General features: G+C 29.7%; 2 protein-coding genes across 3 annotated transcripts in view; both read right to left on the bottom strand.

Moving 5' to 3' along the window:
- The window catches only part of LOC125840824 (ergosterol biosynthetic protein 28), a 233,934-nt gene that overhangs the window by 145,722 nt on the left and 73,785 nt on the right, over positions 1-14,427 (bottom strand). Inside the window, exon 1 of one of the 2 annotated variants that reach the window (XM_049519798.1) lies at positions 8,090-8,095. The exons of the other annotated variant lie outside the window; for it this stretch is intronic. The gene's annotated coding sequence lies outside the window, so the exon portion shown is untranslated. Of the gene's footprint in view, positions 1-8,089; positions 8,096-14,427 lie in introns of those variants that run through there. 2 annotated transcript variants of the gene reach the window in all.
- On the bottom strand, positions 10,868-14,390 carry LOC125840804 (receptor protein-tyrosine kinase CEPR1-like). The gene is given in 3 exon segments (XM_049519775.1): positions 10,868-11,416; positions 11,419-11,559; positions 11,880-14,390. Coding segments are annotated over 3 exon segments (2,877 nt in total). The 5' UTR covers positions 14,353-14,390; the 3' UTR covers positions 10,868-11,153.

Genomic DNA, 14,427 nt, shown 5'->3' with positions numbered 1-14,427 from the left:
CTTCTCACATTTCATCAATCACATCAGCATTTAAACATTTCTTCTTTATATTTTTGAACCATTTCAATCTCGTTTCTTTCATCTGGTTTGGGGTGATATAAAAGTCAAAAAGACATTAACCTAAGGTGCATAAACTTTGACAAAATAGAAAAGAAAAGTATATAGTTAGTAGTGCATCATATTATAATTGTTATAATAATAGTATAAAGAAAACAAGAGTCATAAATGATGGAGCGTTAATGTAGCAATTTTGTCCAGGCACTGTCTGTCGTGTACTTTTGGTTTTGGTATAGAATAATTGGTCAATTTCAGCTTTCATTTTGACATTACAATTTAAAACCTTTCATTCATTACAACACCCCCAACAGCTTTCTTCTGTTCAGTAAATGTTGATATACAAAATTAGCAGTACTATATACATACCATACCTCTCGATGTATACAATTCAACATTAAATCACTATAAATAGTTTCCCCTACTAATCTTGCAACACTCCACTTATTTACTTCATTTGTTTTGGCATACTTAAATATTGTTAGTACTATTTTATTGCCCCTAAAGTAAGGTCGGAGCTAGTAAGGTTTCAACAATTTATTCCAACCTTTTGTTGGGTTTTATTTGCCCAGATTTCTTATCATAAATAAGTTTTTCTTTTAGGAAAATGTTTTAATATTTTACTAGTCATTTTCTTGTAGGAAATGTTTTAGGACTTTATAAATATATGTTTGTCCCTACTACTTAAACAACATTCACAATGTAGTTCTAGGGTTTTGAGAGTTGCGGTTATTGGAGAGAATTTTGTGTACCTCCTTGTATTCCGAGTGTATTGGTTGAGCTTGTTTCTCTCTATATTTTGTACTCTCATATTTATAGTGGATTGCTCATCTCCTTTGTGGATGTAGGTCGATTGACCGAACCACGTTAAATCTGTCTCTTTTGGTGTGTTTCTCGTTTGTCTTCTTACTCCTAGTCTTTCGAGATTTGTTTTGCTAGCTTCCGCATTACACCTGCTTATTTCGGTCCTAACACCTTCTTCGTTAGAAAATTATAGTATTGTTATATGCATATGTTGAAACTCTCTTCGACTTTTTTGTGTGTTTGCTTCTTCATATTTTGAATTTCTTTAATAAAAATTCTTACTTTGCCACTCATCCTAAGTATTTGAGACGTTGGTATAACTAGCTTCGAGATGGATGAGATTCATCCACGTTTAATTTGAAGTTTCGAGTTATAATTATGAGAAAATGAAGAGAAAAAAAAAGATTATGATAAGGAACGCTTTCTGTTTTTAATTAGAGGTTTTAGAATTTATAAAAGTGTATATACATCTCTATCAATAAAAATAAAAATTGATATTCTTAAATTTTAAAAAATTGATTATTAATATTATTTTATATAGTTATTTAATAGGGATACCCCAACTTTGGTCGGATTTGCTATTGCGATACTAAATTTCCATGAGGACCTATTACCTCCCTAAACTATTTAATACCGTATTTTTTACCCCCTGAACTATTTAATAGTCTATTTTAAAGGTATATATGTGCCCACGTGGACACATTACTATTTATAATTTTACATTATTTTTTATGTCCACGTGGACAAATATATATGTTTAAAATACGATATTAAATAGTCTAGGGAGGTAATAGGTCCTCATGAAAGTTTAGTATCACAACAGCAAATTCGACCAAAGTTGAGGTATTTTTCAGACCCTTATCCCTATTTAATATATATATATATATTCTTAATTTCCTAACTTAAATAAATTGAATAAAATTAAATATTTATTTTTTAGTACAGGTATTCACAACTTTATACAGAAGAAGGGCAGAGAAGAGAGTGAAATAAGTATTTCATCACTCAAATATTAGTCCTTCGGATTGTTTGATTGGTGAGATAAGAAATATAGAGTAACAATTTTAAACAAAATATAAATTCTATAACTCAGGTACGTATTTGGTTATGAATATTATTTTTTCTGAAATACATTAATCATCTTGTGTCTCTGTTCCTTCCCAACCAACACAAATGAACTACAGTGCATTTATAGATTTCTACATAAACAGAAAAAATATAATTTCTTGAGGAAATATAATTTATTATTTCCTTGTCCTTAATTACTTGTCCATTTGACAAATCAAGAAAGGATAAAAATTTTTTATCTATTATACCTCCAATTAATTACTTCGAAAAAAATAGAACTTCTTGAAAATCTTAAGTTTTTAATTCACCCACTTCATAATTATTATGGGTAAAAATAAGTGTGTCAATTCAAAATGGACAAGTAATTAAGGACAAAGGGAGTATTAGTTGCGTAGAAAAATTACTTTAGTTTTGAGGTGTAAGAAAGTATTTGCTTAGAATGTTTTTTAAGAAAATAAGTGAGTTTTTTATTTATCTTTTTGTGTTCGATAAACAAAAAAATTATCCTAAAAACATTTATATATGTTTAGACATAATAATATGGAATTGTAGCGGGGCTGTGTGGACCAGACTCCAGAGTGGGGCGAAGATTAGGTGTGTTGACGCAATTGTTTGGATGAAGAAGACATAATTAATGTGGATTCATAAATGTTACTTATAAAATTAATTGTTTGAGTCATTATTTCGCCTATTTTTATCTAATCTATTTTTACGTAAAATAATGTTCTAAACAAATTAATGGGTTGCTGTTTGGACAAGAGGGACCTTGTTTAAAATAAAGCCAAAAAGAGACTACAGTTTAGATGGGAAAGAAGGGAGACAGAACCCCTGCGCCAATATAATACACCATCAAAAATGACATCCATGATTTGAAAGATTACCATGCACAAATAAATGGAATTACATGGGATAAATCTTCTTCTTTTTTTAAAAAAGTATTGTCCTTCCAAATAGCTCAGTTGGTTTGAAAGGTGGTTATTGATACGAATGATCGGAGATCGATCCTCCCTCAATGCATTATGAGTCGAGCATGTCACACAGAATTAGCCTAATACGATTTACATCTCCTGTGTGGTCTACTTTGAGTGTTCACTCAAAAAATAGAGGCTATAACGGTTACGGTTCATCCTGAAGTTAAAAAAAAAAAATTCAAAAAATCACAATCTCTTTTTTTTTTGTCAACATAAATTAAGTATGCGTGACATAGTCATAATGTCCATCAAACGTGTGCTCGATCCATTTCAATTTATTTATCCTATTTTGATTTATCTCACGGTTTTGAGAAATAAAAAAGATTTTGAAATGTGGTGATCATAAATTATAAATTTGTTAAATGTAACACAATGTTCTTTAATTTTGTGGTTTAAAATGTATCATTAAAAAAGTTGAATAAAAAAATTACCCAAAAAAAATACTCCTTTTGGAACAATGATAAATTGATATGGTGTTTATGTTTTTTGAAGGAAAAAATTGTCCTTTTGACTCCGTACTCCTAAATTAAAACACATTCTTATAATTATAGTATAATGTTATTTCCAGTAGGGGCCATAACAAGACTGGTCTGGTCATATAATGTCAATATTTCTGTCTTTCAATTGTGAGGCCAAATGTTTTCTCATATCTTCCTCAGACTATGTAATTAAGATTATTCAACCAATGTCCTCAACTTTTTATAATTTGGACAACTTTCAGCTAAGTAGACAAAAAGATATGTGAAGTTACTTGAATTCATATATTAAAAATAGATATTTTATTTACTTGTCTAATTTAATAAATTGAGAGAGGTTTATCAAAGTCTTTGTTTCACTTAATATGTCTTATTTTTCCAGCTTAATTTTCACATGACATGTTTTTTTTTTTACTTTCTTAAACTTTATATATGTTAAAGTTCAAACAAGACAAATAATTTAAACTGAAAGAGTATATTTTACTCTTAATATTATATAACTACATAATGTAATAATAGTCAAATTTAGAGTTCTATAGTATCATTAATAAAAGTACAAATGTACAATATAACAAAATCAATTTTTAGCCGCAATAAAAATGTATATTAACAAAAAATATTAAAACATTTATCGGCATTAATTGATTGTTATTAGATCTAATATCGCTTTAGATATATTTACAAAAAGTGCTAATCGATTCTAAAACTATAAATTTAATGACAATCAAATTATTACCATTAATTAATTATCGCTAATAATTTTATTTTGATATAGTGTTAATTTATTAAAATATATTCATACTAAAAAAATTCGTAAAAGTAACATCAAATCAATACATGATAATCTATAATTTATTAAGTTATTCTCATTTGATAAAAGAAGGTTGACTATGTCCTCTTAAATATTTGGGATATAAGTTATAAAAACATAGTACCTCCGTCCTAATTGTCATAGTTTGTTTTTTAGAATCAAACTATAAAAAAACTGACTAATATTTTACGATATATTTTTTCATCATATTGATATATAAAAGTTTACAATTTATAGTACTTTTCGTATAGTTTTTGAATATCAAATTTTTTAATTTAAAATATCGAATTAATGTAATCTAATTTAACTTTAAAAATTAGTCAAATTGACTTTTAAAAAGCACAACATGACAAATAAAAACAAAAGGATGAAATATTTAAATTGCAATGTAATTGTCAATTACACATTTAAACTATAATAAATTTACCATCACTACCGTGAGTACCCTTTTAAACATAAGTATTCTTTTCTTCATATTATTTACTTCTTTCACTAATTACCTATTAAAGAAAATAAGTTAAACTGCAATATTCAACACACACTTATTCCTAAAAAAAAATATATTCTTTTTTCATTTGATTCTTTCAAATCCAAAAATTCTTATCTTCATCCTCTCTCAATTTACCTAATCATAATCTTCCCGACAACAATTGTTTAATTTAATGATTAGTATCTTCTATTTCAGTGAACATACCACCTTATCAATTCTTTTATGTACTGATCAAGACGTGGCAACTTGATCTATTAAAATCAAATTATTATTAAATATATAATACTACATCAAAGTTTAATTAATATAATTCCAACCACCATTACTAATTAAATGTGAGATTCTTTTAATAAGTTTCAAAAATACTAATAAAAATGACTCTCAGACAAAGTCTCCATCACCTAACACGTAATCAAGAAAACATATCATGTGACAATTATCTTTTTGGATTAAATTTTTCATCATACATGAATTAAGAGCAAATTTTGTTTGCAAAGAAGCAAGCAATAATCACTAAAAAAGTAATTAATCAACTAAATATTAATCATTTGATGGAGATGATATTACATAATATAATATGAAACATCTGGATCCTTAAAATAGAATTGCATATGCCATATAGTATTATATCCGTTCAAGTTTATTTTCCTAAAACCATACATGGATTTCGAATTCCATAACAAAAATATAATAGAACAAATGTGTTATGCATGCATTTGTCACGTATTAGTTATGCGAGTTTTTAAATTGTCAATTAAATGTTGAATTAATTTTATATATGAACAAGTTATTTCATATCTACCTATCAAATATGGTATAAGTTATACGAAAATTTATATATAAATAACTTATTTCTTATCTAGCTATCAAACGACCTGTTAATATTTGATAAAAAAAAATTAAGTGGAACTAGTGTAGTAGATTTGACTTCTTTTAAGTAAGTAGTAAAGCTGTTACTAATAGGTGCACTTAAATGTAGTAGACAATAGTAGTACTAAATTGAACAGGCAATGAATTTTACCATCAATAGATATACGGCAGTAAATTAAAGGCTAAGTAGATGAGCATAATTAAGTGAATAATTCTACTGTACAAGAATGATTAATGTCATTTAGTTGATAGCTGCCAAGAGTGACAGCCAGGTTTAACCTGTTACTCTTATTTTTTAGGTTTTATTTGATATGCGATATTTATTTTGAGATTTTGGATTTAAAATTCGATATCTGCTTTGAGATTTCACTAGTCCAAATTCATGACGAGAAATTCTACTTTGAAAGTAAATCACTCTTTATTTGTTAAAAGATAATTACATTACTATAATCACTATCATATTCTTGCGTTCACCCTTTTTATTTGTCATGTTCGCTGAAATAGTTATTTCTTCTAATTTATCTATAGATATTCTACGTAATAAATGTTGAAGAAAAAGGTGAAAAAGATTAAGTGATCATCAATGTACAAATAAGGTGCTTTAGTCAAATGCTCTTTTTGTCTCAAATTATAGATGGTATTTTTATGTTATAAGCTCCTTAAGAAAATGTTTTTTTTTTCTAATTAAGATATATTCTCCTTTTATTAATATTTACTCTATCTATGTCTCATCACCCCATACTTGAAGTGTTTGTAGTTTCAAAAACAATCTACTAAGAATATAAAATGAAAAATGATCAATTTTATGTAGAACTTTTACAATAACAAATAATTTAAAATAACAATTTTAAACGAATCACGATAGATAATTTCAAACGGAAAGTATAATATTTCTAGTGATGTATTCCGGCACCATGCAACGTATGTATCGATCCCTAATATATTTTGAGTTAGTAACAAGACAAATAATAATAACTAAAACGGCAACATAATGTATTATTATAGCCCCGGCAAACAGAATATTCTACCTTTTCTTGTTTATGTTTATATAATTATAAAAAAAATTATATGTATATATGACAAACATTTAATTAGTCTTAATTAAAACCTATTTAGCAAGTTGTCGTTTGTTTAACGCTTTTTTTTAATGTAATAATCGGTGCTTTGTGTCGATTTGCAAATGGCTGGTCTTCCACAAAACTATTTTGAGTTAATTAAACATATATCGTAGGAAATAAATCAAGAATATGATTCCTTACTAGTTTAAAATTTGTTATTTAAGATATTTACTTATGATTTGTTAGATAGGCAGGTTACTAGTCCTAGTTTACTTAGGTTTGTTAATATATTATAAATAGGGGTGACTTATTACATATTTTCATAGTGAGAGATAATTAAGTAGACCTTAAATTTTTTATTATTTTGAATTATAGAAAAAGTATCAGAAAAAATTCATTGACCGAAGCATAATATATAGACTGTCATTTTAACTAGTAACAACAAATTAAAATAAAGAAACAAGGAACATAATATTTCCCATGTTAATAAAAAAGAACGTCAACTCTTTTGCACGTTCAAGACATGAGAATTTCACAAAGAACCATTTTCAACTTCTGCAATTTAAAAATAACCAACATCATGGAGTATTTTCAACCGTCTACAAGGTGATATTTCAGAATATTATCGTGAAATTTTACTTGTAACAGTTCAAAGAGCAGTGATTTTTATTTTTTTTAATTAAAGTCAAAAAGTGATCAGTCCATGCTATTTAGATCGTTCAAGATTCAACACTTGGATAACTCAACATCGAAATTTCTCTCCCTTTTAAGTCATATTATTAAGTACAACAAAACTTTGAACCTAAAATTAATTAAAATAATCGTTTAAAATCATATGATGAGACTACAACACATATTGTATATCAATTTGAGACATATTGGACTGAGCATTATTTGCATTTTGGGTGGTGGAAATCTCACTCCTTTTTCAAAATAATAATAATAATAAAAAGAATCATTTTAGGATGGAAAAGAGTTGGTTATAGCAAAAGAGAAATGACATAGTGGATAGTATTTATCTTTTGCAAAGTTACTCCATCCGTCTCAAATAAATTGTCATATTAGATTTTCCAAAGTGAAAATACGTGAATTTAAAAATGAGAAAAATGGTAACTTGTAATATATTACGTATAACTTTCGAAAATCTAATTTTTATTGTAAAATATTAAGTTAATCAGATTCAATTTAACTTCAAAATTAATTAAAACAACTCTTGAAAAGCAAAATATAACAACTAATTAAAGACAAAAAGAAGTAATAGGAAAATAAAAAAAATGTCAACTGTATTAATAGTGTGGTAGAAAATGGACAAGTAAAATGGAATAAGTAAAAAAGGAACTAGTAAAAAAAGAAAAGCTGAAAATTTAAAATTTCAATATTTTGATCACTAAACTATTATGGGAACACAAATAGTGGAATTGAAAACTGAAGGGATGTGGTGAATGCAAATTCCAATGCAATTCCCCAAAAGTGAAATTAGTGAGGTATTTAATTTTTCTAGTTTCACACGTTAACATATTTATGTCTTGTGAATCTCTAGATACATTTATGTTTTCTTACTTTCATTAATTGCCCTAAACTATGCTTTTAGCTTATGCACCATATAAAGTCATAATTTAAAATTAGCATTTAAATATGCGATTTGAGAATATAAATTGTGTTTTTAAAAATGTAAAATTTGTCTCATAAGAAGATATTTTAAATGTGAATCAATCTGATTTCAAATTATGATTGTATATCGCATATCCATATATACCTTTAGTATGCATTGTTCAGTTTTCCATGGATAAAATTCCACAAATATCCTCCTTTTAGTTACCTATATACAATTGAAAAAATAGAGGAATTTTAATTGTAAAATCAAACTACATGACAACAACTTGTCAAATAAATTGAAAATTTTCTGTCCTGTTACCCTTAAACTCATTTGGGCCACACTCGAACTTGCTGGCCCATTATTTCGTAGTGACTGAATTTTTACAGGGATGAATCACACATACATTGAATATGTACGAAACTAGATTCATACATATTGGTTGATGGTGAAAGTGTTCTCCAACATGACCCGAACCTTAATTTATCGGTTGGTGGTGAAGGTGCTCAACCACTAGAGCAAATTTCACGACTTTTGTCTACCAAACATAATAGGAGTTCTTTTTCAAAATATATACAAAAATTTGCTAAGGTTTTTGTGTACAAGAACTGTATAAATATGTATATCTCGCTCAAGCCTTAGAATTTCTCTCACAATTTTCATGTATAAATATTGTACAAATCGATACGATTTTTTTTTTATCTTACTCAAAGTCGAAGTGATTAAAAGACATTCTTCCTCAAGATCAACTCGAGATACCAAAGTGTTGTTTGAGATTCTTAGCGATCAAATAAGGTCAACATCATCATACCTTCGAAAAACACGATGCTTCAATCTTGAAATCACGAAAAAAAATCAATAAAGAGGAATCAAGAGACACAGAATTGTACATATAACTTTGATAATTAAATTATTTTGTGATGCAATTTATTTCAAAAAAATTTGTTGCAAACATTCTATCTTGAGTTTGAATCCATATTGCCACTTTTTTTTTTTAATTTAAAGCAGTAAAACAATAGCATCAGTAGGTACGTGGCACCTTCCCCTTAGGATTTTTTTTATTTCTACTAGGTGTCTGATATCCACATTGGAGTCTAACTATTTCGAATTCGCAATGTGTAAGGATTTTTCCATACTCAAAGCTGAAACCTGAGACCTCTGATTAACAGAGGAGTAGCCTGCACCACATTCTTTAATCTAATACCTTTGGATATTCATTGAAGAAAGGAGGTGAAATTGGAAAGTAGTGAAAGTTGTCATTATTACCCTCTTTATTTTATTCTATTTTCTTTTTAAAAAAAGAAGGAATTGTAAAGTTATGAATTATTGCATCATAAACTTGCTATAGGTAAAGTTCCATGGAAGAGGAATTATTCCATTGAAGAATCATTTGAACCTTTTAATTTGTTTTATGCATTCACCACCATGCCTAAAAGGAAACCTTTTTTTAATCGAATTTGCATTTTTTTTCAGCACTTAAAAAACATATTCTTCTTATTGAGGACCCACCTTACCACTTAACCAACTCAAAAGAACACACGTGTAATGACAAAAAACAATAATTTAATCAGATCACTTATAAAATAATTATAATTATAAATACTAATATGATACTCATGATTACCGACTTATTAAACACCTCAAGTTTTTTATTGATTTTTCATCTGGTGTTTGATATCTACATTAAAACTTGATTATTTTTTGTTTGTGCATTGTAGGACCTATTTATTGAGGATACACTCCAAATAGAATTTATTCTATACCCAAGCTTCATACAAAAAAAAAATCTGATTAAGAAAGAAGGAATCCTAACTATCCCAGCACAATATATGTTCGATATTTTAACATCTCAAGTTGATTTATTTAATGTCTAAAAAAAGTCTCCTAGTTATTGTTCCTAGTGTATAGGGCTAATCAAAGGATGTTAAATGACTTCAAAATTAAGAATCCTATTTCCCACTCAAAAGAATAATAATATATACATTTTGGTGGAGATTCGTGGAACACCATCAACTTAATTATTTTACATAACTTTGTCCTCACATTTATATTTCAACAAAAATAGTAGAGTTCAACTTAAAAAAAACAAGGGAAGAGATTTCTTTTAACTCTTTTTTTTTTTGTTCTTTTTATGAGTGTACCTTTGCTAAAATGGAGACAAAGATGATTCTCATCAATCAATCATTAACATTTTCCTTTTTGATGGAATATATATACTGTATTATATATTATATATATGGTAAATAGGTCCCCCCATAAACAAAAATTATTTATATATATACTATATATATGGTAAATAGGTCCCTCCATAAACAAAAATTATTTATATTTTAAAGTTTGGAATCAGAAACCCCACTTTCATGCACAAAAGAAAAGCTCTTTGAATCAGCACCTTTTCTTCCTTTTGAGTGTGACCTCTTTTATTGGACAATCTCATAAAAAAAAAAGAGAAGAAAAAAACAAAATTTCTTAAAGGAATGACTATTATTTCCATCTTGTGGGTCAAATGCCCTGAGGTGACAACTGAAGCATGAATAACATAATATGATGATTTAACATCAGGTAAATCAAGAATTGCAATGAGTTTAGTTCTGATATCTCTAAAATCTAGCTCTAAATATAAGGATTGCCGAGCGAGTAAAAAAGAACCACATCCCCACGAGCGAGTAAAAAAGAACCACATCCCCACGAGCGATCGACTTGGAATATCCAACAAGAACTCCATAATACAAATATTCTATGCGTTACAATAAAGCTGCTGTATTTCATAAAATTCCCAAATACTTACAACAGGCCAAAAATATAAAAAAGCAAAGTAACACTAATTGGAGAATCTATATACTAATAAAAAGTAGTAGCATTTATTAGAGAACATAAAGAGTGATTCTTTTGAGGGTGTAATATCTCAGTACACATATTCTATATACCTTGTATACTAATTTGATACACTAAATATTTTACAACTCATATATGTTCTTTGGTGGCTTATTGATCAGTTGATCTTCTGTGTCATTCTTCTTCTTATTTGACATGTTGCAACAATTGAACTTGCAAGGATCCGCTTCGATTAGCAACTGAACAACTTCATTCATGGTAGGACGAAGTGTTGGTGTACTATACGTACAACGTATAGCTATACGTAGAACCTTAATCATGTCCTCTTTGAAAGAATCTGAGACTTTTTTATCCAATACTTCAAATGCACCTTCTTTAGTCTCCACTTTGTTGATACCCAATAAACAATGTTCTTGTTGTCTCCAAATTCTGGCTCCACTGGCTTCTTTCCAGTAATCAATTCCATTAGAACAACTCCAAAACTATACACATCACACTTTGTAGTTGCCTTTGAAGAATATGCATACTCTGTTACACCAAAGTTGAGTAACATTAGCCTAATTTGAACACTTAAACATGTGTTAAATGAAAGTTCAATCAAGAAACTTGAGCATACGTGATGTTTTTTACACATAAAAAGCCATAATTAAGAACGGAAAAGGAAGGGTCAAATATACTCTTAACGTTAGGCAATGACTATATTAAATGGCCAATTTAGAGTAACATTAGGCCACTTCAACTATTTGCACATAAAAGGATTTAATTTAATCTACTCAATCAAGATTGTGATATGTATAACTCTTAAGTTCAAAGATTGAAGTAACAAATATGAATTGGGAAAATTATACCTGGTGCCAAGTAACCATAAGTTCCTGCGATGACCGTGGTGCTGGAATCTTTGCCTCCTCTGGCTTGCAACACTTTGGCTATGCCAAAATCCGCGACTTTTGGTTGATAATCAATATCCAGGAGGATGTTGGTGGATTTGATATCTCTATGAATAATTGGTGGCATAAGATCATGGTGAAGATAGGCCAATCCTTGAGCTATTCCGAGTGCAATTTGATGACGAATAGGCCAATCCAACACGAACTTCCCACCATGAAGAGCATGCCAAAGGTTTCCATTAGGCATGTATTCATAAACCAACAAGCTGCAATCCAAACTTGAGAAATAACAGTACAATTTCACAATGTTTTTGTGCCTTATGTTACCAAGAGTCTCAACTTCTGTCTTAAGTTCCTTATCCAAAACCAATTTATCCTCAGAAACAGAATGCTTATGTTTGTGACTCCACAGCTTCTTTGCAGCAACTACTCCTCCGTTACTCAACTCGATCTTATAGACAGCCCCTGACCCTCCATATCCAACAATATTCTTCTCAACCATAGCTTCAAAGATCTCACGTTGATCAAAACTCAATCGATGGAAACTCTTAACATCATAGGAGAAAAATGATGATGACAATGAATGATCATCCTGTTCCATCACAGCCTTTTTGTTACCAAACCATCGTTTGATAAACAAGACTAATCCAACAATGACTATCCCCACCGATGTCCCAATAACCCAAACAATGTTGTTCCTCTTCTTATGGTTATAGCTATGTGAACATGTTTGAAAACTTGTGTTTGTTGAGTTCAAAGAGGTAGGGACACAAAGTCCCGGATTGCCTAAAAAACTTTCCAAAACACCTCCTTTTATAAACAAAAGAGGTATAGCACCGGAAAGTAAGTTGTTTGACAAGTTCATAGAGTTTGGTAACAATTCACCTAGGCTCTCAGGGATCTTTCCTATCAAAAGATTGTTAGACAGATCAAGATAGTTGAGATATTTAAGCGAAGAAAGTGACTCGGGGATTGAAGAATTGAACTTGTTACCTTGCAAGAGTAACAAATTGAGGCTTTTTAAACCACCAATTTCAGAAGGAATTGGACCATACAAAAGGTTATTGCTAAGATCAAGCTTCACAAGATTAGAAGATGTAGATATTTCATAAGGAAGCAAACCTGAAAGCTTGTTACTTTGCATAAACAATTCTGATAAATTCCTAGCACTTCCAATTGTTGTTGGAATTGGACCACTAAAATGATTATAGCTCAAATCAATGATTGAAACATGTGGAAGAGTAAAAAGCTCTTGTGGTATTCTTCCCTCCAACTGATTGTAATTCACTCGAAAGCGAAGAACAGACTGACATTTCACATATCCATCAGGCAGTTCACCTGAGAACATGTTTTGAAGTAAAAGAATATAACTCAATTTACCTCCACTACACAGAAAAGGCGGTAGCTTGCCAGAAAATCGATTTTCTGACAAGTCCAATGCCAACAAAGCTGATGAAAGACCAAAGTGTTGTGGAACTTCTCCTGTAAACAGATTGTCATAAAGAGACAGGATAGTTAAAGTTGTTGAATTAGCAAGTGCTGCTGGAAACTCTCCTGATAGCGCGTTATGGTAAAGCTGCAACACTTCCAGCTTAGGAAGCCGGCTTATAGACTCTGGAATTCTCCCTGTGAAATTATTCGCGGACATGTCTAAGTCCACAAGTTCTGTCAAATTCCCTAGCTCCGCGGGGATTTCACCATCAAGTAAGTTGTAAAAAAGCTCAAGGAGTTTCAAATTCTTCAGCTGCCCGAGTTCTCTAGGCACCTTACCAACAAGGCGATTCGCGCTCAATTCAAGATCAACAAGAGAAGTCATGTTACTTATTGACACTGGAATTGTCCCATGCATATTACATGCTGTTAAAATCATCCACTTGAGATTTATAAGCCTGGAAATATCCTCTGGTAATCGCCACGGATTGAAATGGCGATTTTCATTGAAATTCAGGATAACTAAGTTGGTGAGATTAATAATTGACAAAGGAAAATCCCCTGTCAATTGATTACATGAAAGATCAAGTAGTTTCAAAGATTGTAATGGTGACAAATCAGGAATTTGTCCTGTAAGTGATGTTTTAGTCATGTTCAATTCTTCCAAAAAAGAACAATTTGTTAGGTACTTAGGAAAACCACCTTGGAAATTATTATGACCAATATGAAGACTTTTCAATCTTGGCAAATAACTACACACATCACTTGGAAATTGGCCTGATAAATACCAGGCCGATATGTTAATTTTGATAACGTCTCCCCTTTCATCACAACCGACACCTTTGTATTGACAAATTGGTTTTCCAATATCCCAATTAGACAAAGAACTTCCTGTGACAAATTTCTTCATGAGTACAAAGAACTGAGATTGATCACCTTGAACAAAAGTGGACGTCAAAGTAAGAAAAAATAACACAAGGGTGATAATTTTTTGAATAGTCATTTGTATTAAATTGTTTTTTTCTTAGAGAAGAAGGAAATAAAAGTGGTTATTTTTTGGTTGTGGTAGAAGAGATTG

This window comes from Solanum verrucosum, unplaced genomic scaffold (genome assembly GCF_900185275.1).
Source record: "Solanum verrucosum unplaced genomic scaffold, falcon-dt-bn FXZP01000283.1, whole genome shotgun sequence".
NCBI classification, from domain to species: Eukaryota; Viridiplantae; Streptophyta; class Magnoliopsida; order Solanales; family Solanaceae; genus Solanum; species Solanum verrucosum.
Note: the sequence above shows the minus strand (reverse complement) of the source record. Positions and strands in the feature narration are given on the sequence as shown.